Below are 26,253 nucleotides of genomic sequence, written 5' to 3'. Positions count from 1 at the left end.
CAGAACAATCATGATGGCTTATCTAATTTTAGAATTTTGGAAAGTTTAATTTTAAGAGCTGAACACAAAATTATATTTGCTTTGTTTGGTTTAGTAGGAAAGATAAATCCATCGACCCCCCTCGTTTTTGGCTTTGGCTTGGACTACCAAACAATCATATTACTAAACCAATACTACAGTTTGTAGGAAAGATTATCTTATTATCCTAATTAAACTTCAAATTATTATTATAAGAACTTTAAGGGACATTGATATTTACAACACTATTTTTTTTCATATAGTTTAACCAAACATACTAACTAATGCATTGCTTAGCAAATCTATCAAATTAAGTTATTTAGCAATAAGGTGTTAGGACCACTTTCCACTCCTATACCAATTGTAACCTGCTACATGTTTAAACTTGAGTTGGAGTAGCATGTGTGGTTGGAGAGGTCATAGGACTTTCTGTAACATCACTAACTTTTCTTGAGATTCGCCTCTTTGCATGGCCACATTGTTCAATGATCATCATTGGTAGTCTCCATATTGTTCTCTCTTCATGGTTTGCATAACTTCTGCGAAAAACATAAACCAAGAGAGCAATAGTTGATGTGCCTGTTGTCAATATGAAGAGGACCCAGAAGCTGTTGGGGCTAAGACTTCCAGCTTCTCCATCTAGTTCTGTGTCTTCACATTGCTCTGATGCAAGCATTTTGTTCTCTAACTCACGTACCCTGCCAGTTTCAAATAAATCCAGAAGGGCTTTGTTTACACTTGGAAGAAATGGAGACCCCCTTGGAAATGCCTAACACAAAGGCACAAAGCAACACAAAAAAGTTAACTTCTAACTGAAGGAGACTTAGCTGGTTAACCACACACTTTTTAACACAGTCTTTCTAACACACTCTATAATTGATTAAAATTTATTAAAAATTATAAAATTATAAGCGAAACTAATTTAATAAAAAGTGAAATTTACAAAATTTGTGATTTCTAATTAATTTTAGTTGATCAATAATAAAGTGTATTAAATAAAGTACGTTGGAGAGTTTGTTACTAGTATTTCTAAGGAGTAGCAATGTAAGAATAGATAGAAGTTGTAAGAATTGTTGCATCATACAAATCCAAATCCTCCAATTTTATACAAAGGCCCGGCTTGAATAAACTCTTTACAGTACTTCGCAAGGAAAATTTTGGCTGCAGGAACTTCAAGAAAGGCAGCTCCTATTTCTTTCCTTCTGAGAGCTTCAGCATACTCTTCAAGTGCTCCAAAGTGCCTCATGTTTGCAGGGTGGAACTGTAACACTTTCTGCACATAATTTTTCAAAAAGGATCCTGTACCATATCCAACCTTGATGTTGCTATTCCGTAGCTGATCGATATCATCTATGGTAGGTTCAAGCCGTTCAGCAGTTAGCATGCTGGCAAGGTTAGCTGTGTAAGTCTGTGTTATGATGAGTACCACAAACAACCAAACCACCATAGCCATCTTTGATAAATTGCTGTGTAACCTGTCCCCTATGTTCAGTCAAATGAACTAAATCAGAATTAGCTTATTAATATAAAAATGAAATGATAGCAGGCAAGTATTTGGTCATGTTTGGATAAGTTTTTTCATAAGCAGTAGTAGTACAGAAAATAAGGAAAAATCAAATAAACTTGTCTTGTAAACTAAAATTAACTAATAAGTTAAAATCAACTTTTCGAAAAAACTAAATGATTTTAGCTTTTTCAAAAAGTTAAATTTAACTTAAAACTAATTTTAACTTATGTAAAAAACTTATTTCAATTACTTAGGGAGAAACTTATCTAAACAGGACCGAAGTCTCAAATTACCATCTAACTTGATTAGAGGGGTCAATGCCAACCAAGCCATGCTCCCAGTTTGATTCAACATGGAACCTCTAATTTCAGGATTGTGGCGTCTTTCCAACATCCATAGAATAAAGCCATTGTAGATAATCATGGCCAATATTAGAGCCCACATAGTCTTTGTATAAGGTTTCATAAATAACCAAGTTCTATGTGCTAATTTTGATTTAAGTGGGACTACCATCACCACTCCCGGATCAGTGTATGGCTGAGTGAATTCTGCGTACTGATATCGATATGAGATTATTGTCACATCAATTACTGCATCGAAATTCTGCTTCATGCATAGACAAGATGTAGAAACAAGTATCATGAGCCAGCATTATTAGAAAAGATTGGTACATGCTAACCAAGAAGACTATACATACAGATTATAATTGATAATTCTTACCTTCAAATAGACTTGCTTCACCAAATTATCATATGTGTCATTGAAAGGGTAGAATTTGTATGGCAAATGATAGGGCAACAACTCCATAGTTGATCTAAAAAGATCAATAGTGAATCCTTGGAAGGTGCTAGTATTTTCAGTTTGGTCTTGAATCACATTTATAAATTGTTTCAATGTGGCCAAAACGGGGACACCAATTCTTAGTGGTTTATCACTTGTTGGCGGGGTCCATCCTCTTGGATTTCCCCAAGGTCTTCCTGGCCATAAAACTTGTCCTAGTTCTTTCATTGAAGAATTGAAAGTAGTAGCATTTTGGCCTATATTATTTGAGAAACCTAGTCCATCTGACCAGAATCCCACTTCCTTGTAACCTTTCCCTATCACATTGGTGATCTGAAAAGTATTCGAAGGATCTAACTTCTGGTCAGTGAACTGAATTTTTCCACTTAAGCCAGTAAAGTTGTTAAGCAGAATGTTGTCTAGCAAAATTTGACCACCTTTATTGTCGGTTTGGGTCATGGCTAGAGCAAGAGTCCATGCAGCATCATAAGCACGTGCTGCAAATATCCCAGGCTCATTGTTAAATTCTTGAGGGTTCTCTGAGCTAAACTTTCGGCGAAATCTAAGGTAGAAATCTTCATATTGAACCCCTATTTCTGGGAAGTAGCTCTTAACTCCAATTATCCCTTGCATGGAGGATATAGTGGATGCTTTCAAGGAATGGACAAGACTTGTAAAAGGATCAGTGATGATCCACACATAGCCTTTCTCCATCATGTTCAATTTTTTTGCAGTTTCAAACAGGTTTATGGCCAAAGAAAGGGACAAATTAACAACAAAGACTTTGCAATGACCTTCTCTAAGCTTCTCAAGTTCTTGGGACAATGAAGAGGAAATTAATGGGATGGGCAAAAGATTGCTTATTTGCACACATGCTTTGCTTAGAGCTCTATAGAGATGAGATAACATTCTTGTGGATGAAGAATCCCTATCATCATAAACTATGTTAACATCGTACCATCCAAAGGAATGAACAATAGCTGCTACTGCTTTCATCTGCTTAAAGTGATTAGGTGAGGCTTGCACAAGGAATGGCCACTTCAAAGTTGACCAGTTTGGAGTTGCATCAGCTAGAGATAGAACCGGTGTCATGTTTTGGCTGCAAATGTCAGCCACCAAAGTTGTCTCTTCCCATGTTTGGGGTCCTATTATTGCTTCCACGTGCTTTGTATCAATAAGATCTCTAGCTGCAAAACAAAGGTGGAAATTTATAAAAGTAGCTTCTTAAAAAAGTTTGGATCAAGTACAAGAAAATCCCAGTACTACAATACAATCCTATCCTTCTGTAACCAATCTATATATTACTGCTGCTGACACATGAAAAGGGCCATTTTCCCTGCCTAAATTATTTACACTTCGGTGAGAGATTAGCCAGGGAATCAGATGCCTTTGCGATTCCGTCTCTAATCAGCGAGGGATTATAGACGGAAAATTTTCCTCCCTAATACGCGAATTTCTTCTAGTAAACAGAAAACTTCTGATACTCAAAACTTTCATTGTTTTTATCAATAATCAAATGATGATATTTTGTAAACTAATTATTCTAAAATAAATTGTGCTAATGTCTGTATGACTGTATAGGACTGATGTAAGAGTTGTTCGGAAATTTTTTAGCCACTAAAACCCATGTTGACTTTTAATTAGAGGTGGATGAAAGCAAGCGTGGCTGGCCCTCCCTCCTAAACAAAATTCTTTACATTTTGTATTGTATGTATGGATTATAACTTTTATATGATGACAAACAATTTAATTTATAATATAGTATAATTTATTAATTTAATTATTAATTACTATATTTTAAATTTGAATATTTAATTTTTACTTTTAAGATAGAAAAATTCTCTTAATGCATTCCATTTCTCTATGTATTTCATGATTTATAGTAAGTATCTTCTATTTTATCATTTATTACTTTTTTGTTAAATATTATTGATTAAATTTTATCAATCCTAATCTATCGTTTTAATATTAAAATTTAAATCTATAAATTTACAGTTTATTAATATGAATTTTAATATATCATAACTAATTAATTATTGATTTACACAGTTTATTTTTATAATTATTCTGTATTTTCAATTGTTTATTAGTTTAATTTTGCATAGTATAATAAAATATTTATTCTTGACAACGAGGCAACGAGAATATTTCTTACTATATTTCATTCTTCTTTAAATAATTAATAATGGTATTTTGGTTATATATTTTCTTATTAATTTCAATTTATCCTTCTAATTAATGCACAAAAAACTTATTCATGTATATTAAAATTTATTTAATCTTTTATTTCTACGTTCTTTAATTAAATTTCTGTGTCTGTGGGTTGTCTTCCTTCATGAGGGGCTAAAACATTTTTTCTTCTAATTATAGTAATTAAAGAGATTAATTTTAAATTTTAAAGACAAAAAATAAATTAGTTTATCTCAAATTTAAAGAACTAAAGTATATTAAAGTTATTTTATATTATAAATATATAGTTATCAAACTTAAATGTATATTATATTATTTTCTGCACAAGATTTTAATGTAAAGGAATAGTAATTCTACTAGAAGTACAGAATTAAAAGTCTGATGTGCATACGATATAAAAAAAGATGAGTAATTTTCTTAAAAAAAATAAACGAGTGATGAGTTCAATTATTGGTTCTTACATATGAAGAAATATGGCAGAAGATGTCAATCCCGAATGAGTACTTAGTTAAAAAAAAAAAAAAAAACACTGAGGATTGTAAACCTGCAAGAGCAGCCTGAAGGGGATCCCCATGTGAGTTCCTTATCTGAAGATCTAGACCAAAGTTTTGATTGCTATATTGATAGAAATCCTCCAATGCCATCTTAATTGCCACTATCTCCTCTTTACCGTTGCGAGATTTGTTGTCTGTAATAACTCCTATTGTGTTTGTGCCCATCACATGCGTGCCATCATCAGCTGCTACATTTCTTAATGCAAATTTTAGCATGCTCATAAAACATAGGAGAGGAACAAACATATGCATGCTGCCCATAATAGCAAAATACAATGACTATAGCTAGTTGCTCACCATCCATACCATATATAGGCACAAGAATTCTAACATAATTAAAAATTACAAGTCAACGTACGGCTAATTGGACGTCTTTTACCCTCTATTGGTTTCGAGTCAAATTCCAAACTTCTAGACTGAAAGAAGTTTGACGGTAACGAGTGAAAACATTACCTTGATTTTTAAAATCCTCATACAATAATAGTTGTTGATGGCAATGGTTGACACTCAAAAACTTCCTTTTTAAAGAATTAAGGGATAATTAAGAAAGCTGCCTCTTAAGGTTAGTGAATTACCGTTATATTGTCAAATAAAATACTTAGGTTGAAGTTATCCTAGGTTAAGATAACATTATTGTAAAGACAGAAGAAACTAAAAGAATACTTGTTATAAAAAATTTGTTTGGTGAAAATTCTTCAGGTTGAAAGTTTATATATATGTAGTTTTTGGTTATGACAAGTGAACTAATATAAACCTATATATGGGTGTTATCAGTTTTCCCTATTCCTTTATCCTTCATTTGTTTTGTGGATGATTCTATACGAAGTGCTTTTAAACGTAACAAAAATCATTATTTGTAAAAGGTTTTCAAAAATACACAATATTCACAATTCAAACCCTTCATTCTTGTGTGCTCTTTGTTATTTCAACTTATGCCATTATACTAACTTAAGGTGCCATTGTTGTAGGTCAAGTCATTAAGGTCCAATTCAACGTGCATTATAGCAATCTTAAAGCAAGGCTCAAACTGGCTAGCACCACACTCTAGGTTTGAGGACTCAGGGGCCTATTTCGTTAACAAGCCTACACCATATGTCTTCCATACCATTCTTCATCATGCGCCTAAATCCAATAACCCTTGGCACTAATTAATTCTCTTACGAAAAAGGTTCTGAAAGATTCAACTAATTAAAAGACCTACATTTTGCAGAAATTACTTTCATGACGTGTGCGCAGATGCCATGACAATTACTTATATATTCACAACTAAGTCCTACATATATATATCGCACCTACCTATAATTATCGATAAACACAATTATCATATAATGTTACTTTGCTAGGTCACACATTAATAAGATATTGGAGAATCTTTATATGTTCCCATCACCTTCCTTTACTCTGAATTGACCTCTTCATCATCACTGACTTGAAGAGTATCTATTGGGATAAAAATCCTAGAAACTTAACTTGATTATAAATAATAAATTTAATTCATGTTTCTTTTATATATATGCCAAAAAATATACTAATAACATTTGTAGTAGTAGTTATAAAAATATTGAAAAGAAACATCAAACAAATATGCTTTTTTATTATCGTAATAAATATATAATTGTTACACTCTAATTTAACTTTCCGAGACTAGTTTTACCAACAGAAAAATTATGTTAAACACACACTAGCCACTGCCCACGGACGAACAAATCTACCACAGACGCTCACCAAAAGAAGAAAAAGAAATCTACCACAGACAAAGCCTTTCACTGAGTACGTAGTTTTCCGCGCTTTGTTTGACTCTAAGAATATCGCTACTTAGAAATTTCCATGCATCGTTGTCATAGCAAAATTTTGTCTCACAAAAAATATATAAAAATAGTCTATATATGTACTATATACAATTTTCTTACAAATTATTATAAAACTTATTTATTTTTATATGAATTATCTTTAAAATCGCACTAATACTGATTTTTAATTAATTAATAGTTCAAAATCTCTTATATTAAAATGTATAAAGATTAAACTCCAAAGGAATTGTTTAGGATTTTTTTATTGAATTTGAATTTGCATGCACCATCAATCAGTAAAAAAAAATACACTTTCAATTAATAAAAAAAGTATGTTAGCTAGACTTTTAAAATAATTATTATAAAAACCAATAGATTTATTATTTATTACAATTTGTAATTAAATAATAGTATATAAATTTATATTATCACGTATTTAAATTAATTGCTTATTCAATATAAGGTGTCATTAACAATTTTAGTATATAAGATTCCTCCTTCCATATAGGAACTTTCTGCATGCTGAATTTTCCTACTGAAACTTCTAAGAATCATATGGATCGACCAATAAAAGTATTTTGTATGATGTCACTTACTAAAGAAATATACCAGTTGCCAACAAATTGGTATTAAAGTCGTCTCAAATGCGAATATGACCACTTTAAATAAAACAAACTACTATCAAGTGGCTGATATAAGGCTTTCCCTTGAAAAGAATTTCAAGTTTCAATATTAGAGTCAGAAGACTTTCCCATGAAAAGGTATTTGCCAGAAAAAGAAAGAGATAATAATTTAATGCAAAGAACCTGGAAATTGCACAAAGAATTGTTCCAAATTCTATACTTTCTACTCCTACTATACATGTTGATACATAGCTCGGTCTAAAATATGGAAATAATGTCATGTGTGGTCTTTTGAACAAGTCAGTTAAGCTGAAATGTAATACTTTTCGATTAGTTTGATCATTTGATCTCCATTTACTCGTTTCTTTTATAATTGTTCCATTTACGCGTTCTTAACAACCTTACAATATATGAAAAATAAGATACCATCACGATCTTTAAATATTCTGACTACCGTAAGACTTTGATCTTTGTTACGTTCTTCTAGTCATACATAATTTGCTGACAATGCTTGATTGGTATCTATATGGTAGTTAATTAGAATATTAGATTATTAAATTATTGATAATTCGTAAGAAGAGCTAACATTTACGTTTTTTATGCATGATTAGAGCTAACTTTTACTTCTGAAGGGATTAGTTTGATAGAATGCATGAATTGCTGTAAATCTTTCAATAAATTCAAATTTATTAGTCTATCAAGCATTCAACAAGATTCCTAAATCAACTTTTTTCCCTCAAACTTTTTTAATTTTCGCATTTGTCTTTACATTATTCAATTGAATCATCATAGTCTACTTAATTTATTATTAATTATCCAAATATCACATAAGTCTTTTGTAAAGATGATATTTTATATCACTTTATTACTTGAGTGATTTGATATTCTTGCCAAAATCCCAATAATAATTTCTCATGAAATCTTTATAACAGGCCTATAACTACTCAAGTTTTTACTTGATTGAATATTTAATTTTTAAAATAAAATAATCTAACATTTGATTAAACAGTATATTTAAATTGTCATTGTAAATCTCTTTATACATAAATTCAGTTTTTACAAATAAAAAAAATTCACGATTTTTATCAATGTGGTATCCAAGCGGATGGGCTCAATAACTCAAATGAATGGGTCTATTATTGTTTGATAAAGAAATACTATTATCATATTTTTCAAATGTACTCTTTATTATGGATGATTTATTTTTTTTTTGAAAATTACAAAAAAAATAAATATAGGTCTCATTTCTTATCCAATGAGCTCGACTCATGATTTTATAATGTTGAATCAAGTGTGTTACTAACTTCTCTGGCGTAATCCATACTCTTGACTTTTCCTTGCATTCAGTGTACATCTAAATTCGTTTTCCATCAAGGCATCAACGACCCCATTAGAATCATCAACGGCCACACAAGATTCAACATAGTCCACATCCATAGTTTGTTATACCCACCAGGTCATTAAACATAATTGAGAACATCTTTGAGGACAAAGACCAAAAGCAATGCTATTAGGTACATGAGGTATGCAGGGAAAGATGTCCAAAGAGGAAACGTGGGTCGAAAACTAGCAGTAAGGCCCATTACAGCACAAACTATTGCCACAACTAGCACATCAGCTGAGAATTCCCAAGTGATCTCACGCATATATATAAGTATAGAGATCACCACAAAGCCAAGAATGTTGTTCATGAACACTGCTCCATAAATCTGCATTGACCCAAATCGTAATATAAGTATATATAGCTAGCATAGATATGAAGCTTGAATACTTTAATTTGTTTCATTTATCCGTATCTGATACGTATTTGACATCAATACTCTTAGATACTTTACCGATACGTATATGTGAAGCATCAAAATCTTTAAAATAAGTTATGCAAATCTAACATAGCTACATGACGCATTGAAGATTGTCCTTTAATGAACTAAAAGTGGAAATTGTCCTCTTTATGGATGATTCAAGGAAGGAATGAGATTGATATACTTTTCTTATTGGTAGACAAAAGGAACATGATTTATGAATTTTTATACAAATGTAGATATATATCATGCATGTATCACATTTTATATATTTTTAGAATAATCATGTTGTCGTATCTATGTGTATCACATCTACATGTATGATGTATCGTATTTGTGCATCATAGTAGCACAGTGAAGAAGTGAAACTGGCACAGGAAGATGATGACTAACCTCATACATTGTCTGAGAAGTATTGCTGCTCTTTTTATGGCTAGCTTCTTTGATTGCTGAGGTTGCTTCTCTAAAATTTGTAGCCAGGGGGACTAAAATGAATGAGATGAAAAATGATGAAATTCCTGCTTCTTCAGAGAATTTTTGGACACTTGCTATTAAGGGTTCTGCAAGAAGAGCCAGTATAGTAACTCCCAACACCACATATGCTATAGCTGTCAACCATGCAGATGCTCCTTTGGTTTGATTCTCTTCCATCACCTTTTCAACATCTTCCCAGGTCTAACACACAATCATTTCAGTGTAAATTTACATTATTATTCATCAAGTGTTTGGCCTAAAAGAATTTTTTTAGTAAAGGAAGAATGAAAAATACTTGATGAATTTCGTGAGACGAAGATTTTGAGTTAGCAGCTTGGCTGGAATTCGAGTCCATCCATTTTGTAAAACCTTCAACAAACTCGGTCTCGCTAATTTCATTGTCTCTGTTGAGATCAAGATCTTGAACAAGTTTTGTAACTGCCTCCTCAGTTTCTACGACCTTGCCAAAATGTATGTCCTTGACTATTTTTTCCAATTCAGATCTTGAAATGTGGTTATCCCTGTTGACATCAATTTCCTCAAACAACCTGTTGCATCAGACAGTGTCCACCAGAACAGTCAAAAACATATGCCATTAATAGAAAACTAAATCTTATTAACTTCAGATTTTGAACATTTATATCTATGATTATGATATTTGGTTCTTGCCACATAGCTCTGGTGACATCTAATTAATTTAATTGTACTATTTAATAGTAGATATAACAAACAAAATCAATATGTGGACCTTCTGATAGCAGTTTTGTCAGGTCTGCCATCATCTTGGCGCAGCCTGCCAACCATATCATTCTGAGCATGCTTCAAGACTTCAGATATAAGATGTCCCTTCAATTCGCGTTGTTTTCTCACGTGTTCAATCCATGGCTTGATAAAAGTCTGGTCAGAATACAAACAATAAGGATGTGCTCAGTTAGCAGGGTAAAAATTACTGGGATGAAAGGAAAGGAACAAAATCTCATTGCAAACAATGTCAAAAAAGTACTAAAAAATCCTGCACTTAATAAAGAGAAACTTTATTTGTATAACATATTTTACAACTAAGGGAGAAAAGAGAGAGAAGTATAAGATTTAATAAATGATGCCATGGAAAGAGATAGAAAATGTTGTATAAATTGTTGCTTGTATAAATAACATGTCTCTTAAATAAATATCAATACATTTTACTAGGAAACTATCATTTATTCGTTAAGTATGAAATATAATTGTGAAACTTTATATAGTCTTGCACAATAGTTCTTAAAATTGCATATTGCCTTGCGACTCTTTTAGAATTTCTGGATCCCAATGAATTGCCTACAATAACTTAGAAATAGCTGTATATAATATTAATCATGAAACACTATGACAGTTATAAAATTTAGAACAGTCCTGTTGTATTTTTTTCTTACCTGAAAACATTAAGGATTTAAAGCTCTCATGATAAAACTTTTTGATTTCTGCCATGGTGAACATAAGTTATATTTCCTATATATATAAAATAAATATATTTCATATAGATATCATATTATTATTATTATTATTATGTATCATTGTTATAGGATTTGATGACTTTCAATTATTAGTATATAGAATGACTTTTATTTTAGATTGTGAGACCATATTAATGTGAGTTTTATTTATTGTTATTGTGTATAAGGGAATCTAATTCAAGTAGTTGAAAAGAAAGAAATTCAGCCCCCTTCAATAGACTTCTGGATAATGTATGGCAATCAAGCGACCTGGTGCATTACATTACATTACATTACATACCTGATACATTTTGTTGAGAGATTCTTTGGGGAGGTATTGTCTATCCAGAGCATGCTTTGATTGGTTAATGTATTCTGTTAAGCCAGTGACAAACTCTTCCTTGGTTATAATTTGGTCACCATTTCGGTCAAAAACTTTTAACATGTCAGTTATTTGTTCCTCTTTGATATTTGTGTCATTTAATTTGTTCCCAAACAACAGCTCTTTCACTTCAGAAGCTAACAAATCCTTGCCCCCACTTTGACTAATTTCATGATACAACCTGCTTGTTAAGTATTTATCGGTTATGAACACAATAACTGCTTAGAAAACTAAGCAAATAAAATAACCATTTAATCTGTTGAGAAATGTTTCATGAAACCTCACTCACTCACCCACTTATTGCAGCTACATTGGGAGTCCCATCGTCGGTGAGGATCTTTTGCAGAGTTTGTTTTTCAACACGTTGAAAAATTCTTAATATTAAGTCATCATGTTTAATATACTCCAGTCTTGTTTTCTCTATCTGAGGTTTAAAGACCTGCAGATTCATTGGTGAAAAATGAGAATGCAATTTGGCATTGGAAAAAATCAAATAAGAGAAGCATAGAAGTCTACAAATTAGAGAAATTGATTGTAGTATGCTCACCCTTTCCTTTATATACTTCCCAATTCAAAATTATCAGTGTGTAATTATTTAGTGCCTTTTTATTTAACAATACAATGTGATTTTAAGGATCAAACTCAAAGCAAATAGGAAATGTTGGATGGATGAGAAACCTGGTAAATGAAGTATGAGATAAGAAAAGCAACAGCAACTGTAAGAGAAACCATCAAGGTCACATTGCGTGGTGTAGAAGAGAAGTTGAACAAATTGGGAATCTGCATTATGAGGAGTGGTATAACTGAGAAAACCATGATTCTTGCCATCTTTCTAGTCTCTACATCCATAGTGATACCATAACCTATAAATTCATCAAAAGGAGACTATAAATGAAGGGAATGAGCTCCACATTAAACATCAAAATCGAACAAAAATAAAGGAGTTAAGGTAATGTTAACAAAGAATTTGAAACTTCAAAAACCAAGTATCAACTGAAAAGGTTTGTTTTAAATGGAGGGAATGTTCATTTGTTTGTATTACAAACATGCACTTCTTTTAATTAGAAAAAAAGATTTTTTTTTTTCCCACGAGTATTCTCCTTTAAAAGCAATCTTATTTGAGACACGGTGATACTAAATATGAGCACCTCTCCCGGCAGTGATTCAAGTCTTGATTCAGCACGTTGTGGAAAACTAACTCTTTTCGCTAGACTCAACTCCCGTTAGTAAAAAATTTAGTTTTCAACTTGATGAATTTGAAAGTAATTTAAGTGGCTCAAATACAGAGAAAGAATCAAAAGCAGACCAGTTAGTGATTCTTTTATTCCTCCATTTGACGAATTTGTGCCAAAAGAGTCAGGGTCATTTTTCAACTTTTGCTTGCCAATGATAACACAAGTTCCCCACACTACTGTCAGAAGCATAATGGATGATCCAGCCAACAAACCAACGCCAGTGGAAGCATACTCTTGTGCACTCTCCTTATCGCTGGAAAGTCCAGTAACTGATAAACAAACAAAAGCCACAAAAATAATTAGGATATGGTATGCTTATATTAAGTACTATCTATAAAGATATCTAATAATAGAACCTTAGCCAAATAACTAAATATCTAAGCAATTTAAAACAGTTACAGGTAAATCTTCTGACAGGTTTAAAAAGCTATAAAAGTAGAAGATAGAAATTAGAGTAGAAGCATACCAACAAGAATTAATGACTCAGGAAGAGCACCAAGAATATCAAAGGCACTAGCACCAAAAACACCAGGGCCAAGAATCTTGAAGATTTGCTCACCCCCAGCAGCCAAATATGATTCTCCATGGAACAACAAGTACTCATAAACCAAAATGAGGAAGAGATGGCCAAGTATGTTATTGGAACATGGCAAGAACCCGTACATTTGCTTACAGAAATGCTCATCATCATCAGAAGAAGACTCAACAACAACCCTTTGGTCTTTATTGAGTTGTAGATAAGACTCTTGAGGTTGAATTGCATCAACTCCATCAGAAACACTAGGCCGAAGAGAACGGCATTCAACATGAAGTGCTGCTACAACTACAAAAGCAAAGAAAATGAAGCATGCTGATGATACCTTTGACATTGTTCTTCTCATTTCATTTCAGATTTCACATATGCTGAAGTACTGAACTAAACTAGTAGCTAGAGAAATTGAAGTTGAGCAAAAGAAATGCCTTAAAAGGCTTAAGTCCTTTCACTATGCTTGCATGGTCAATTTTCTGCAAGGTCATATGTGGGTTGAGGAGGCACAATCGTACTAGTGTATCACGTGAATTATTTTTAATTCTAATGATAACGGGGACCGTTAAAATTATTAATTTTGCATGGTGGTTTATTATTTAATAATCGATATCAAAATACAGCTTAATTTATTCCAAGATGATCGGTGTCCATCCAAATATATAGAACATATTCCTGTCGAGTGTCAATTACACTTTGTTGTATCTGTCAGCATATATCCCGATCCCAGGATGAAGATAAACTACCTAGGACTTTTTTTTTATGGTTGTTCAACATTTTAATTTGATTAATGATAATTTTACTAGGAAAGAAAGAGACGTAATGTGTGCAATTAATTACGTGCCTCTCCATAAAAATAAAAATAAAAGAGAAACAATGAAATTAAATACGAGTGTACGATTATTTTGAAATTATATTTTATACGTAATTAGTGGGTTATTTTCTTTTATAGGAAAAAAAAGACTATATGTGTCGAGTGTAAAATAAGTTTATATTGTAATTACCGACAAACCAAGGATTGAAAAATAGGGAACCAATAATAACAAATTTTCTAAAAAAATATTTTTATTTGTCACTAATAACCGTTCATAGCATAATTTAAATTAAAATAATTCAGTAAAAAATAGAAATTCAAATAATTAAATTATGGATACAAATATTCAAATTAATTTCATTTTTTACCCATACAATACAAATTAACACATGAAAATAAACAAAAAAGATTTTATTTTATGAGATAAGAAATAAACAAAACTATCATGATTGTTAATACTACAATATGAAAAAAAGAAATATGCATTATCAACTAATTTTATATAATCATATAATTACGCATTATTGTCTATCGTAAATTTATTGACTTTTATAACAATTAACTTAAAAATTATATAAATAATATTTGTAATTAAATTATATCATAAAATTATTTTATGATATCAATACATAAATAATCGTTAAACTATGTATTTTAATATGATATCTTCTATTAGGAAAAGAATTTATTAAGATATGTTCTACATTTTTACTAATTTAAAAATTTCAAAAGAATTAAAATTGAATAACTTTTCTAATTTTATTCTATATTTTTTAAGAATATTTATTTATTGGAGCCACACAAAAAATCCACAAGACATGTACAATGTTCAAAAAAACCTTTAAAAATAGAGTAAAATCTTATCTAATAATTAAAAACTAATAAAATAAAAATTTATAATCAAATATTAATTAGGAAACTTTGTTAAAAAAATGAGGGGAGAGTCATGGCCTCCTTAAACAACAAATAGGTCCGTCCCTAAATACAATCACAAATCAATATGTTAAATTTATTGATTTTTACAATAATAATCTTAGAATTCATATCTAAATGCAAATCAGACAAAAAACAAACCAAAGCCTAAATGAAAAATGAGATAAACCAAAAAAAAAAAAAAAAGGAAACTGATACTGTACGTTGCTCGTTCGGTCTGCAACTGCCAACCGGTTTGATTTTTTGAATGATGGTTGGTTGTGGTGTTATGAATAGAATAGTGGTTTTGGGTGGCATGTTGTTTAGTCAGGATTATTATATATATTACTATTTGACAAATGATAATCTCCTTTTAATTGTTTTTATCAATATCCTAAGGATAGGAATCAGCAAAATCATTATTATTATTATTATTATTATTATAACCTCTGTGACTTGTGTAGTTGATGATGTAAAACAAAAATAAAAATTAAAAATAGTTGAATGATTTTATTAAATACAAATTAACCCCGTCTGAAATTGGAATAGAAGATTAGTAATCCTCACATAAGTTATGACGGGGTATGTCATATCATATCATCAAATATACATATTAATTAAAAAAAATCATATTATGTAAAAAAATCAACGAGAGCCTCTCCCACCCTATCCTGAAGGCAAACTTGCCACTTTGGTGGAGTATGGTCCTACTCATGTATTTGTCATTGTTCACAGCGCAATTCTGTTGATAAGAGAAACGATTTCTTCATTCAATTGGCATTCATATTTTGAAAATAATTAATTTTTCAGTTGTCTCCTTCTCGTTGGAATAAGAACAAAAAGACATGTATTAATTGATTTATGTAGAAAATTTATGTCACAGACTTTATTTGTTGTGTTTGGAATCTTTTTAAAAAATAAATTTATTTAATTTATAAATAAATTATATATTTAAACTCGTTGTAAGAAAAAAATGATCTGTATATAAAACAAATCCTATGTATGATTTTTTTTTAAATAGTTTATTTTATTTTATTAAATACGCTGTTCAGTAAGGGTAAAATACAGTCCTACCAATTGTAAACAAAATACATACATATATATATATATATATATATATATATATATATATATATATATATATATATATATATATATATATATATATATATACACACACACAAAACCTACCTACTGGATTTGATAAGATTTGTAAAATAAAAACAAGAAATCATGATTTCTAAGAAAAAATCAAATTATTCTCTCTATTTTGACATTTCAAACCCAAGATATGATATGACTAAAGCTATAGTTAATTTAAATGGACATTAATTAATCATACCCCATTTTTAAAGATTTTGGACATCGATGCGAGAGGTTTTGAAACTTCCAAATGATGTGACTAAAGCTATAGTTAATCTAAATGGACATTAATTAATCATATCAATTTTCTGATGGTTAAATAAGTGGTCAAAGATTTATTATAAAACAAAAATGATTAATTGATGAATGTGTAATTTACCATTTAGGAATACGATGGTTGGCCCTTTACTATTTTTAATATAATTTCAAAATGCATATCTTAAATTTATTTTTGTTATTACTAAAACTTCTTCGTTTTTTGACAAGATTACTAAAACTTCTTTTTTTTTTTACAGTATTACTAAAACTTCCAATTAATGATCACGTAATGTATACATACTTAAATCAATTGAATTTATTTTGTAATCAACATGAGTACTCAATGATCAATAATATATATGTACTTGAGATATTGTGAAACACATATATAAAAAAAAAATTGTGGACCACAAAATGTGACAGCTTTTCCAGCAAATAATCACTTAAAGATGACAAATGATACGCCATAGAACACTCGGACCATTCGAAACCTTAAAAGTAGAAGGTTAAATTATGTCATTTTTCCTTAATTTATTTATTAGATTAGATTCATTTAGTTTTTCTTTGAAAATTTTAATTAGACTTTTTACTTCTTTAAAATGAATTCAATTTGGTTCCATAGAAAAAAAATCAAATTGAATCCATTTAAAAAAAAAATAAGAGACCTTAATTAATATTTTAAAAATAAAAGAACCCAATTATACCAATTAAATAAATTAAGGAAAAAAATTAACCTAAGAGGAATTAATTTTTATAGATTTAATATAATTTTTATTTTGTGTAAATATAATAAATTTTAGGTTAGCATTTTGTAAAATAATTTTATAGATTTTAAATTTTTTTATCGCAATTTATTGATGACAAGATATATTTTTAAACAAATAAAATATATATTTAAAATAAATAAAATATATGTTATTTCAGAACAATAATTGACAAAACATATCTAGATAATTTTATGTTACCATTAAATGGTAATAAGAATTATTCTAAAAAACATAAATTTATGAATTAAAAATGTAAAGACGAGTTAAGATTTGCCATATTTGTAAAAATTTAAGGTTAAATTATAATTTTTGTAATTTTAGTTTTTTAAATTTATAATTTTGGTTCTTCTAATTTTTAATTGTAATATTTGATTCCCTTAATTTTATAAATTTATAATTTTTATTCCCCAATATATTATTAATTTAACTGATTATTAAAAATATTAAATTAATTATAAATTAAATAAAAATTATTAATTATTAAAAATTTAATAAAAAATTGTTAATTTTAATCTGATATTGGTATTGGTGAAGTCATGTGTAATAATAAAGAAGTATTTATAAAGAAGAAAATCAACATTGAAAAATTAGGATTAATAATTTTTTATAAGATTAGGGAATCAAATATTATAATTAAAATTGAAGAATTTTTTTTTTGAGAAATTTAGAAAACTAAAATTATAAAAATTTTAAATATACCTAAGCTCCTGGTATTATATTATACATATTTTTTAAAATAAAAAAATAGAATTTTTGAGCATGCACAAAGAACATGACAATTAACATATCTGTCGAAACCCAAAGCATTTCAGTCCAATGCTTCTCTCTCTCTCTCTCTCTCTCCTGTTTGACAACTGACAGCCTCCAATAATTTCAGAAAAAATCTTACACGTTATTTTCTCACTTTTCTCACGTTTATATTAAAACCCAATTACACATTTTAATTGTTCCCACATCTATCGCGTTTACTACGTGGCATTATTGACCACAGAAAAAAAAAAATATAGTCAACTACAAGATAAAACTCACTATAATAGGACTTCACAATAACCATTTTATAACATTTAATATGGTCCAATAAAAAAATGTAACGGTATAAGTGTGTGTTTTATATTATTATAGATACGGAAAATACAAACAACACTCCATGAATTTTCTCTTTTTAATCTAGTTTTTGCTATGAAGTAAAATCTCATATAACTCCATCAAATAATCCCCACCATTTTTCAGTAACGAAATCAACACAAACTTGAGCCTCTCTTAGTCTCTTTAATAAAAAAAATTTAACACAAACTTGTATTTTTAAATAATGAAAAGCACGCTGAAGAAGGAAATTTCAAGCAAAGTGCGGATTATTACTTCGTAGACGTGCTGCTAACTGCTAAGAACTCGTTTTGGAAGTCAGGCCCGTTCTTATTATGCCTTCAAGTAAAAGCCCATTCTTTAAAACGGATGCAAGCACAGTTTTGAAGTGGGCTTTGTAGCTAGGCCCAAGTCAGAAGCAGCTGTTATTTTTGTTCTCTCTCTCTCTCTCTTCCCTTCCAAACTCAACCCAGTGGGTGAAGCTTTCTCTCTCTTGTTCCTCCATGGCCAAAAGTGAAGCTTTCTTCTACCCTTCGTAAATGGATTCCTTCTGCTCCTTCTTTGCGCTTCATCACATAGCCTCTCACCACAAAGCACTTCATCACAATGCAAATCACCAAAACTTCGTGCTTTTTTCTTTTTTCCTATTGTCATGAATTTCTCTAGGTACCGTTTGAAACTGACAGAATGCAATTACATGCGAATCACTTGTCACTTGTCAGCACTCACATCATATTTGATCAAAGAACATATTTAATTCTTTACACGCCTACAATTTAATCAAACCACGTGCTTTTGTGAACATTTCTTAGTTTTTAGTTTCCTACACTTTCTTGTTTTCTCATTTGATCTAGCAATAGATACAATCACACACATGTAGGGCTATAAAAACCAGGATCTCTAATTCCATATTTTTGCTGATGATGTTCTATGTGCCAATTGGAATTGATATTGTTAGGTGGCACTTTCTTAATGTGATGGAATCTGAAGCTCGTTTCTCATTGCTCACGTTTAGTTTAGATTGAGTTATGAAAGAAATATTTCCATTAATGTTTTTTCTTCTTTTGGCTGAAGCTCTTGTAGTTAGTTGATTAATTGGATATAAAATCCATTTAGTTTTATGTATTTTACTTGAGTTGGCCGATGGGTAAATACTAAATACACTTAAGATTGAACATATACTAATACTATAAGTGATATCAGTAAGACTGTCATAAAGAATTGGCAACAAAAGAAACATGGTACATAGTTGGGGCCTCTGGCAAAGCACATACTTCTGCTCATTATTTGTCAGAAACTCAGTATATCTTTGTTACTCTTTCTTCACCTGTTTTATTTTTCTTTCTTGTGTGTGTGTTCTTACATTTTGTTAATTAGAATTTTAAATGGGTAGCAGTTAGGGGTGGTGCTACTAGCCCTTTCTACTAGTCATTCTTTTGTGAGTGCTCCCGAGTTTGTTGTGTGGGTTTTAAGTTCCTTGCTTATAATCAACACAACAACAACAAAGCCTTAGGAATTATAAGGTTAGCTTGATGGTTGGGGGGGGGGGGGGGGGAGGGAGAGGTAATCTCTTCCACTAATAAATTAATAACTAACACTTGTCGATAAAAAAAAACAGCAGCAAAGCCTTATTCTCACCATGTAAATTCTAGCATGTCACAGTATTGATTCTGGAAGGTAGGTTTTGGTTTTAGCATTTAGAAGTATTGTTTTTCCCTTTAGCAGTCTGATGGTCAAGCTACCCAGTGTCTTTTATCAAATAGTGAATCTGAATCCTGATTCTATTAGGTGCTTTGTTATTGATGTTGTCTTTACCAAAATTCAAGACAGTTATTCAGTGAAGTACACTGAACTATTGTTTGTCATTTAATGGTTCACAAAAATATTGCCATTCAGCCTTAGCCTTCTGTCTTTTGATCGTTATGCTACTGTTTTCCCCCTGTTGGCATGTTCGATACTTCAATGTTATTACTTATTAGCCTCTTATAGTTCTCACAATTGGCATAGGCTTGAGTACTGCTTGATGTGCTGTCCTCTTTTCTGTAAGTTTGATGGTTTTGTTGGGCATGTTCTGGTACTATTTTCCATAACTTTTCGATACAAGATGTGTTATCATGATGATTCTGTTAGGGTATGTGTTACATTTTATATTCTTGTAGATATGTTGTAACATCTATGTATTCTTTGATTTTTTTTTATGCTGTTTATAATATTTGTTGTAGCATTTATGTAGTTGTATGCAAAAGGGGGTTAGTGTTTACGAAAAATTGCATTTAGACAGGTTTTCCTGTTTTAGGATTTGAAATTTCCCTCAAAATCTTTTTAAACCCATGAATACTGAGAATTATTCCTAACAAACAGAGAAAACCAAGATGAACTAGTAGATGGAGATCTTAGATGAAATTTTAAAGCTAGTTACATGAAATCTACACTAATGTTCTTCCCTCCAATGTAAGTTGCATTTTTTTTCCTTTTTACTTCAATCATATTTTGGATTGAAGAAATAAGCAATAGCCATACATTCATTCAAGTTATAAATATTCTTTCTAGACTCATTACATTTTAACTGATCAAAATATTATTAGGGACGAGTATGTGGGTAAACCAGCTACTATGGAAGTTTTGTATGCTTAAAATGTTGGACCTGTTTTTGCAGCGTTTGAATGTCTACAGCATTTTACTGCTTGACACAAGTGATGGTCCCCAAGATCATAATTGTTTGGCATAATGCTTTTTGAGGCTGAAACTATTTTTGGTGCTTCCCTTCATTTACGCCAACCAGGATAATGTTTTGTATGCCATTTCAATTTCGGTTAAGGGGATTGGTTTCTCATGGTTTTTAATGATAACATCTTGGCCCTGAACTCTGGTCTCACAGTTCTTTCAAAAACATTGGATCTGAAAATCTGATAAGCTTGCTTGTCATTCCCCTCACCTTGATGATTTGTCCCTTTTGACCAATATAATTTATCTTTGGCTTTCAATTATTGAACAGAGGTGTGGGCATTCGGCGCCAAGTATGGCCACCCAAAGATGTTAAATCTCATGGTACAGCATCCCTGGATCGGGTTTTAGGTGTTTTTCTTTTCCCTTTGCTCATGCCTTGGAGAACAGAACAACGCTCCTTCACTTGGTGCTTCTTACTCTAGTGCACTCTTTGCAAGCAGGACACAACAGGTTTCAAGCCTCAGGATTCACCCCACTAGTCATATCTTATCCTATCCTATATACTATTACTGTAATATCACCTAAACGATCTAATTGGACTTCATTATTATTACTTGCAGTAACGAGCAGTACCTAACACTATTATGACAATACCAATAAAGGAAAAGACAAGAGTCTGAAGTAAATAGTAATGAGATGAAAAAGACTAAAGAAAAAAGGAAACCTTGGAGTTAATAACGTTCATTATTTTGTTGTACTATTCGCTTGATTATAATGGCGCATCCAATTGAGCTAGGCAAACACTTTCCTTGGATTTTTCTTTAACAGTTTTACTAACTCTAATTAAAGGGATCAACCGTTTCTTTTCAGGAGCAATCTTTTTTTTTTTTCCACTGTTCAATTTTGTATACATTCACTTTGCTCTTTTTTTTTCCATCTCTTTTCTTTTATCATTGTTTCACAACATATATTTATCACCTTCTTTATTTTTTTGTTTATTTTCTCTCTCATGTATAAACTCAGCGCCATGGAAAAAATCACTTTTTCTTTCTGAAATAAATGAGATGACAAGAGTATCTTTGATCTTTGGTTTTTTCTGTGGAAACTGATGCTGCTTCAAGACAAAAGAATACCCTAGATTACCGCGAAAAAGAGAGAGAGAGAGAAAAACAAGTAAACATAAAAATGGTCAGGTCAAAGCCAATAGATGTGAATGGGAAATGGCGATAGGGGCAATATTGGCAGGTAGCACCACATCAGCAAGCTAAATGCAAAACACCAAATCCAAATCTTAATTAATGTTCTATTACCAACAGTAACAATGAACCAAGACCGTGTTAACAATGTCATAGTAAAAATCACTGTAACTCACTGGCATAAGGAGCGTCACGCTCACTCCCTTTTCTCGTGCCCCTCTTCTAATTCTTCTCTCAAAAGGACTGAACGAAAAAACCTTAGGGTTCCTCTGTTCTTCTTCGCCCCCAAAAAAATTTTCTGGCTCAGAGAAATTCAACCGTTCTCGCCATTGCCGAAGCTCCAACTCCTCGCATTTCCAACTCTTCACCCAAAACCCTTTTTGTTGGAACAGAGTTTCAGAGAGAGACCCTTCACAACATGGCAAAAACGAGGCCAGGCAGAAAAGACTTGGATTCCTACACCATCAGAGGCACCAACAAGATCGTAAGAGGTAATCGCAAGAAACCCTTTTGCCTTTTCAGCTATCCAGTTGCGTAAACGGCCTCAAAATCGTTTCTTTTGCTGAGGGAAGGGGAGGGAATGGTTTGAAACCATGTGGGTGTTGCGATGATTAGTGAAAGGTGTGTTCTTTTTTTTGTGTTCTGCAGCTGGGGACTGTGTGCTGATGCGCCCCTCTGATACGAGCAAGCCACCGTACGTGGCGCGCGTGGAGAAGATCGAACAGGATAGTAGGAACAACGTGAAGGTGCGTGTGAGGTGGTATTATAGGCCTGAAGAGTCTATTGGAGGACGCAGGCAGTTCCATGGAGCAAAGGAACTGTTTTTGTCTGACCATTATGATGTTCAGAGTGCTCACACAATTGAAGGGAAGTGTATTGTGCACTCTTTCAAGAATTATACCAAGCTTGAGAATGTAGGTGCTGAGGATTACTATTGTAGGTTTGAGTACAAAGCTGCCACTGGGGCTTTCACGCCTGACCGTGTTGCTGTGTAAGTTTTTTTATTTCTGTTTTTACTGAGATAATGGTGTTGTTTGTGTTTTAAGTGTTTGAAATGGTGGGTTTTGTTTTGTTGATTTAGTTTGGTTTTGTGTTTTGAAGGTATTGCAAGTGCGAGATGCCTTATAACCCAGATGACCTCATGGTGCAGTGTGAGGGGTGCAAGGATTGGTAAAACCAGTATATTCTGCTTTTTTTTGTTTACTGTTATTACATTTGTGAGTGGTTTTTGGTTGTCTGGTTCTCTAATTTTAGCATTAGATGCGTTGTTTGCTTGGATGAAGGAATTTTGTGCTCCTGCAGAGCCAGCTAAAAGGCTGCTGACCCTAAACAAAAGGAAGAATGATAAAGATAGCAAAAAGACTTCAAGGAGCCTTAGGAAAATGTTTTCCCAAGTCCAACAGTTATAATGCACTCATGACTTTCGTTGTTATTCAAACTCTGTCTTGGTCTATGCACATGTTTTGCATGTCGCTCTTTACAAGGCTTTCAGCTTGTTCCGTCAAAGGAAAAACAATTGAGAACAATGCAGGAAATGGAGAACATATAAAACATTTTTCGTTTACAAAGGAGCTACATGTAATAAAAGAAATAGCAGGATGGATTTTATGGAGTTTAAACTTTTGATGTGTCTACATCAACAGTATTTTGTCAGCCTATAATATCTTGATTCTGGATTTCTTTGTTTCTATTTATCAATATGTGTCAGCCAATCCAAATTGAATGATGCAGGGGCTGATTTCTTGTGCTCTGATAAGCTTTGACCTAATTTGGCTACAAGAATTCATCCATTGTAAAAGATTGTTAAATTTAAGGAGTATCTGAGAAGTAGTGCTACTTTTTTTTTTTTTTTTCTGTTTGTGACCCTATAGATTTTATGAAAGAAACACTGTTCAATTTTGGTAGGTTTTTTGTAGGTACCATCCTGCTTGCGTGGGCATGACTATTGAAGAAGCAAAGAAATTGGAACATTTTGTTTGTTCAGAATGTTCATCTGATGATGACATGAAGAAACCCCATGCTACATTTTCTGTATCACCAGGATCTGATGTCAAGGTGAGACTACCTGCATCCAGTCACGAACAATTTGAGTTGAGATGCACTTCTACTTATGTTCCTTTTCAGTTTCCCTGATCTTACTAGAGAGGCATTATTATTCCTAGGCTAAAGGGGGAATGGGAACCCATCCGTTGTAGTATTTGAAGATTGGTGTAAAAAAGAAAGTTATTCCATGAAAAGGAAGTACCCTTGAACATCTAATTAGATTTGTATTATCATGTAAACAAACTTGCTTAGTTGAAAACTTTTTCCCGTGGTTTTCTTTAATCTGAAAGATTTAGGCATTTTTTAACATTAATTTTCTGCAAAGTGTGATTAGTTAAAGATTCAAGGATGTCAGATGGTTATAAATAGAATCATAGATATTATGACATAGACACTCTTCAGAGTTTTAAATATGTTTTTAATATTTCCAGAGTTCTTTTATGTAATCCTATCTGGCAGCCTTGGTTTATGTTTTCTTTTAATTTGTATGTGGGTGTATTTATGGCTGAAATTATTGATTGTGGTATAAATGATATTTATTGTGTGCATTCACCTTGACATTTCTTGTCCTTGTGCTCAACATGTTCACTTTGTTTGAGTGGTTCTTTCACTAAGTTAATTTGTGTACTTTATTCTGATTTCCATCTTTTGAATTTCGTCTGTGCCCATTCCTAAATTGGGAACTCTATAAACTGTGACCCGATCATTCTTTTGTTAACTATATTGATTGATTATTACATCGGAGAACTGGTTCTTTGTTTTGTTTTTTAGTGTGGGGGAGGGGTAGAGTAGATGTAGTTATTTTATATTTTTTCAAGACCATGCTACATCAGTGAGGCTGAGTTGATAACCATGGTATGCTTATTTTTTTTCCATACAGTGTTTAATAAGTAAACAGGAGGTCTTTGAAGACAATCATGACTGATGCTTAAATGAGGACTATGCATACAAAAGTTTATTATCGGTCTATCTGTGTGTCTGTGTGAAAAAAGAAAATATAGTTCTGATTGTAGTCACAGGTGTCTTCATTTTCTTGTTGAAGTCTTTAAGCTTGACCTGTCAATTCCAGTCCTTTGTTATTCTTTTGAATGTTTGATGCATCTTCTGCATGTAGCACCACTCATTGAGGAAATAATTGAATCAAGTGAGAGATTATGGTAAAGCATTTTGTTCTTTAAAAGTCACAATCTCTACTTACCAATTTTGTGAGAGTTTGAATTTCTCTTTTATTTTTTGTTTTGTTTTGAACAGTATAGAGGCTTTTAAAAATTTCTTGAGATGTCCAATGTGTGGTATTGTTAGAACATGATTTGACTTGGATTGTCCTTTTGGTTAATGTATTCTGCAAGATGTTGTTTGGTAGCGTTTTCATCTCATGTTGGCAGATAGTGATGGGATCTTTGAAAGGACTATGTTTTAGTGCTGCTGTCTGTTTACTCAGTGGCATTACTTACTGGCAATGACCTTTGTGACCATTTTAGAACTATGCTTTGTAAATGATAATTATAATCATGACATAGAACTGGAAAATCTTATTGTGAGTATATAGCTCGTATTAAGCATAGAGAGAGCTGTCTCGTTGCCAACATCATCTTTCACGTTGGGTCTTTCATTCATCGTGTAATGTTATACGTATGATGAACAAGTCATGAATTTGAATTTGCAGGTTGAGCCAAAGCGGCGGAAGAGATGACCATCACGAAGAATTAACTCATCTTGCGAATGCAACTCTTACTGAATTTCGCGGGCTATGTGGTAGCTGTTGTGTGTGTATTGTACAGCTTCTACCAGAGGCTATAAAAACATCATTTTATGTATTTGACTCAGGCTATGTATGTATTGGTCTTAGATTTATGACAGACATTGATCTGTTTCCCTTGTGTCCAGAAAGAGTAACTCCTGTCAGTGTTAATGTTTGAGAAAACATCAGGCCTTGAATACTGGAGTAAAAAGAAATGATCAATTTTCTGAAATTTGGATTCCTGTTTGTTTGCTCGTCAGCTATAGTGCATTATGCTAT

At 31.7% G+C, this 26,253-nt stretch overlaps 3 protein-coding genes across 5 annotated transcripts; 1 reads left to right on the top strand and 2 right to left on the bottom strand.

The window, feature by feature from the left end:
* On the bottom strand, window positions 1-3,706 carry LOC100799573 (glutamate receptor 2.8). Its single transcript, XM_041008379.1, has 4 exons — window positions 2,246-3,706; window positions 1,819-2,128; window positions 1,103-1,500; window positions 1-787 (listed from the first exon to the last, which is right to left on the bottom strand). Exons 1-4 carry the CDS (start codon window positions 3,395-3,397, stop codon window positions 398-400), a joined length of 2,250 nt encoding a protein of 749 aa, XP_040864313.1. The 5' UTR covers window positions 3,398-3,706; the 3' UTR covers window positions 1-397.
* Window positions 3,707-8,706: 5,000 nt separating this feature from the next.
* LOC100799062 (sodium/calcium exchanger NCL2) lies at window positions 8,707-13,861 on the bottom strand. The gene is made up of 9 exons (XM_006594681.4): window positions 13,291-13,861; window positions 12,896-13,093; window positions 12,268-12,452; window positions 11,883-12,028; window positions 11,509-11,770; window positions 10,487-10,635; window positions 10,034-10,286; window positions 9,658-9,939; window positions 8,707-9,171 (listed from the first exon to the last, which is right to left on the bottom strand). The coding sequence occupies exons 1-9, from the start codon at window positions 13,703-13,705 to the stop codon at window positions 8,923-8,925; spliced, it is 2,139 nt and encodes a 712-aa protein (XP_006594744.2). The 5' UTR covers window positions 13,706-13,861; the 3' UTR covers window positions 8,707-8,922.
* A 4,923-nt stretch (window positions 13,862-18,784) lies between these two features.
* On the top strand, window positions 18,785-26,212 carry LOC100810424 (BAH and coiled-coil domain-containing protein 1-like). Of its 3 annotated transcripts, XM_006593402.3 has the most exons (6): window positions 18,785-18,993; window positions 21,323-22,681; window positions 22,839-23,181; window positions 23,292-23,360; window positions 24,107-24,245; window positions 25,900-26,206. In XM_006593402.3, exons 2-6 carry the CDS (start codon window positions 22,609-22,611, stop codon window positions 25,924-25,926), a joined length of 651 nt encoding a protein of 216 aa, XP_006593465.1. In that variant the 5' UTR covers window positions 18,785-18,993; window positions 21,323-22,608; the 3' UTR covers window positions 25,927-26,206.
* The last annotated feature ends 41 nt before the right edge of the window (window positions 26,213-26,253 follow it).

This window comes from Glycine max, chromosome 13, assembly GCF_000004515.6.
Source record: "Glycine max cultivar Williams 82 chromosome 13, Glycine_max_v4.0, whole genome shotgun sequence".
NCBI classification, from domain to species: Eukaryota; Viridiplantae; Streptophyta; class Magnoliopsida; order Fabales; family Fabaceae; genus Glycine; species Glycine max.
Note: the sequence above shows the minus strand (reverse complement) of the source record. Positions and strands in the feature narration are given on the sequence as shown.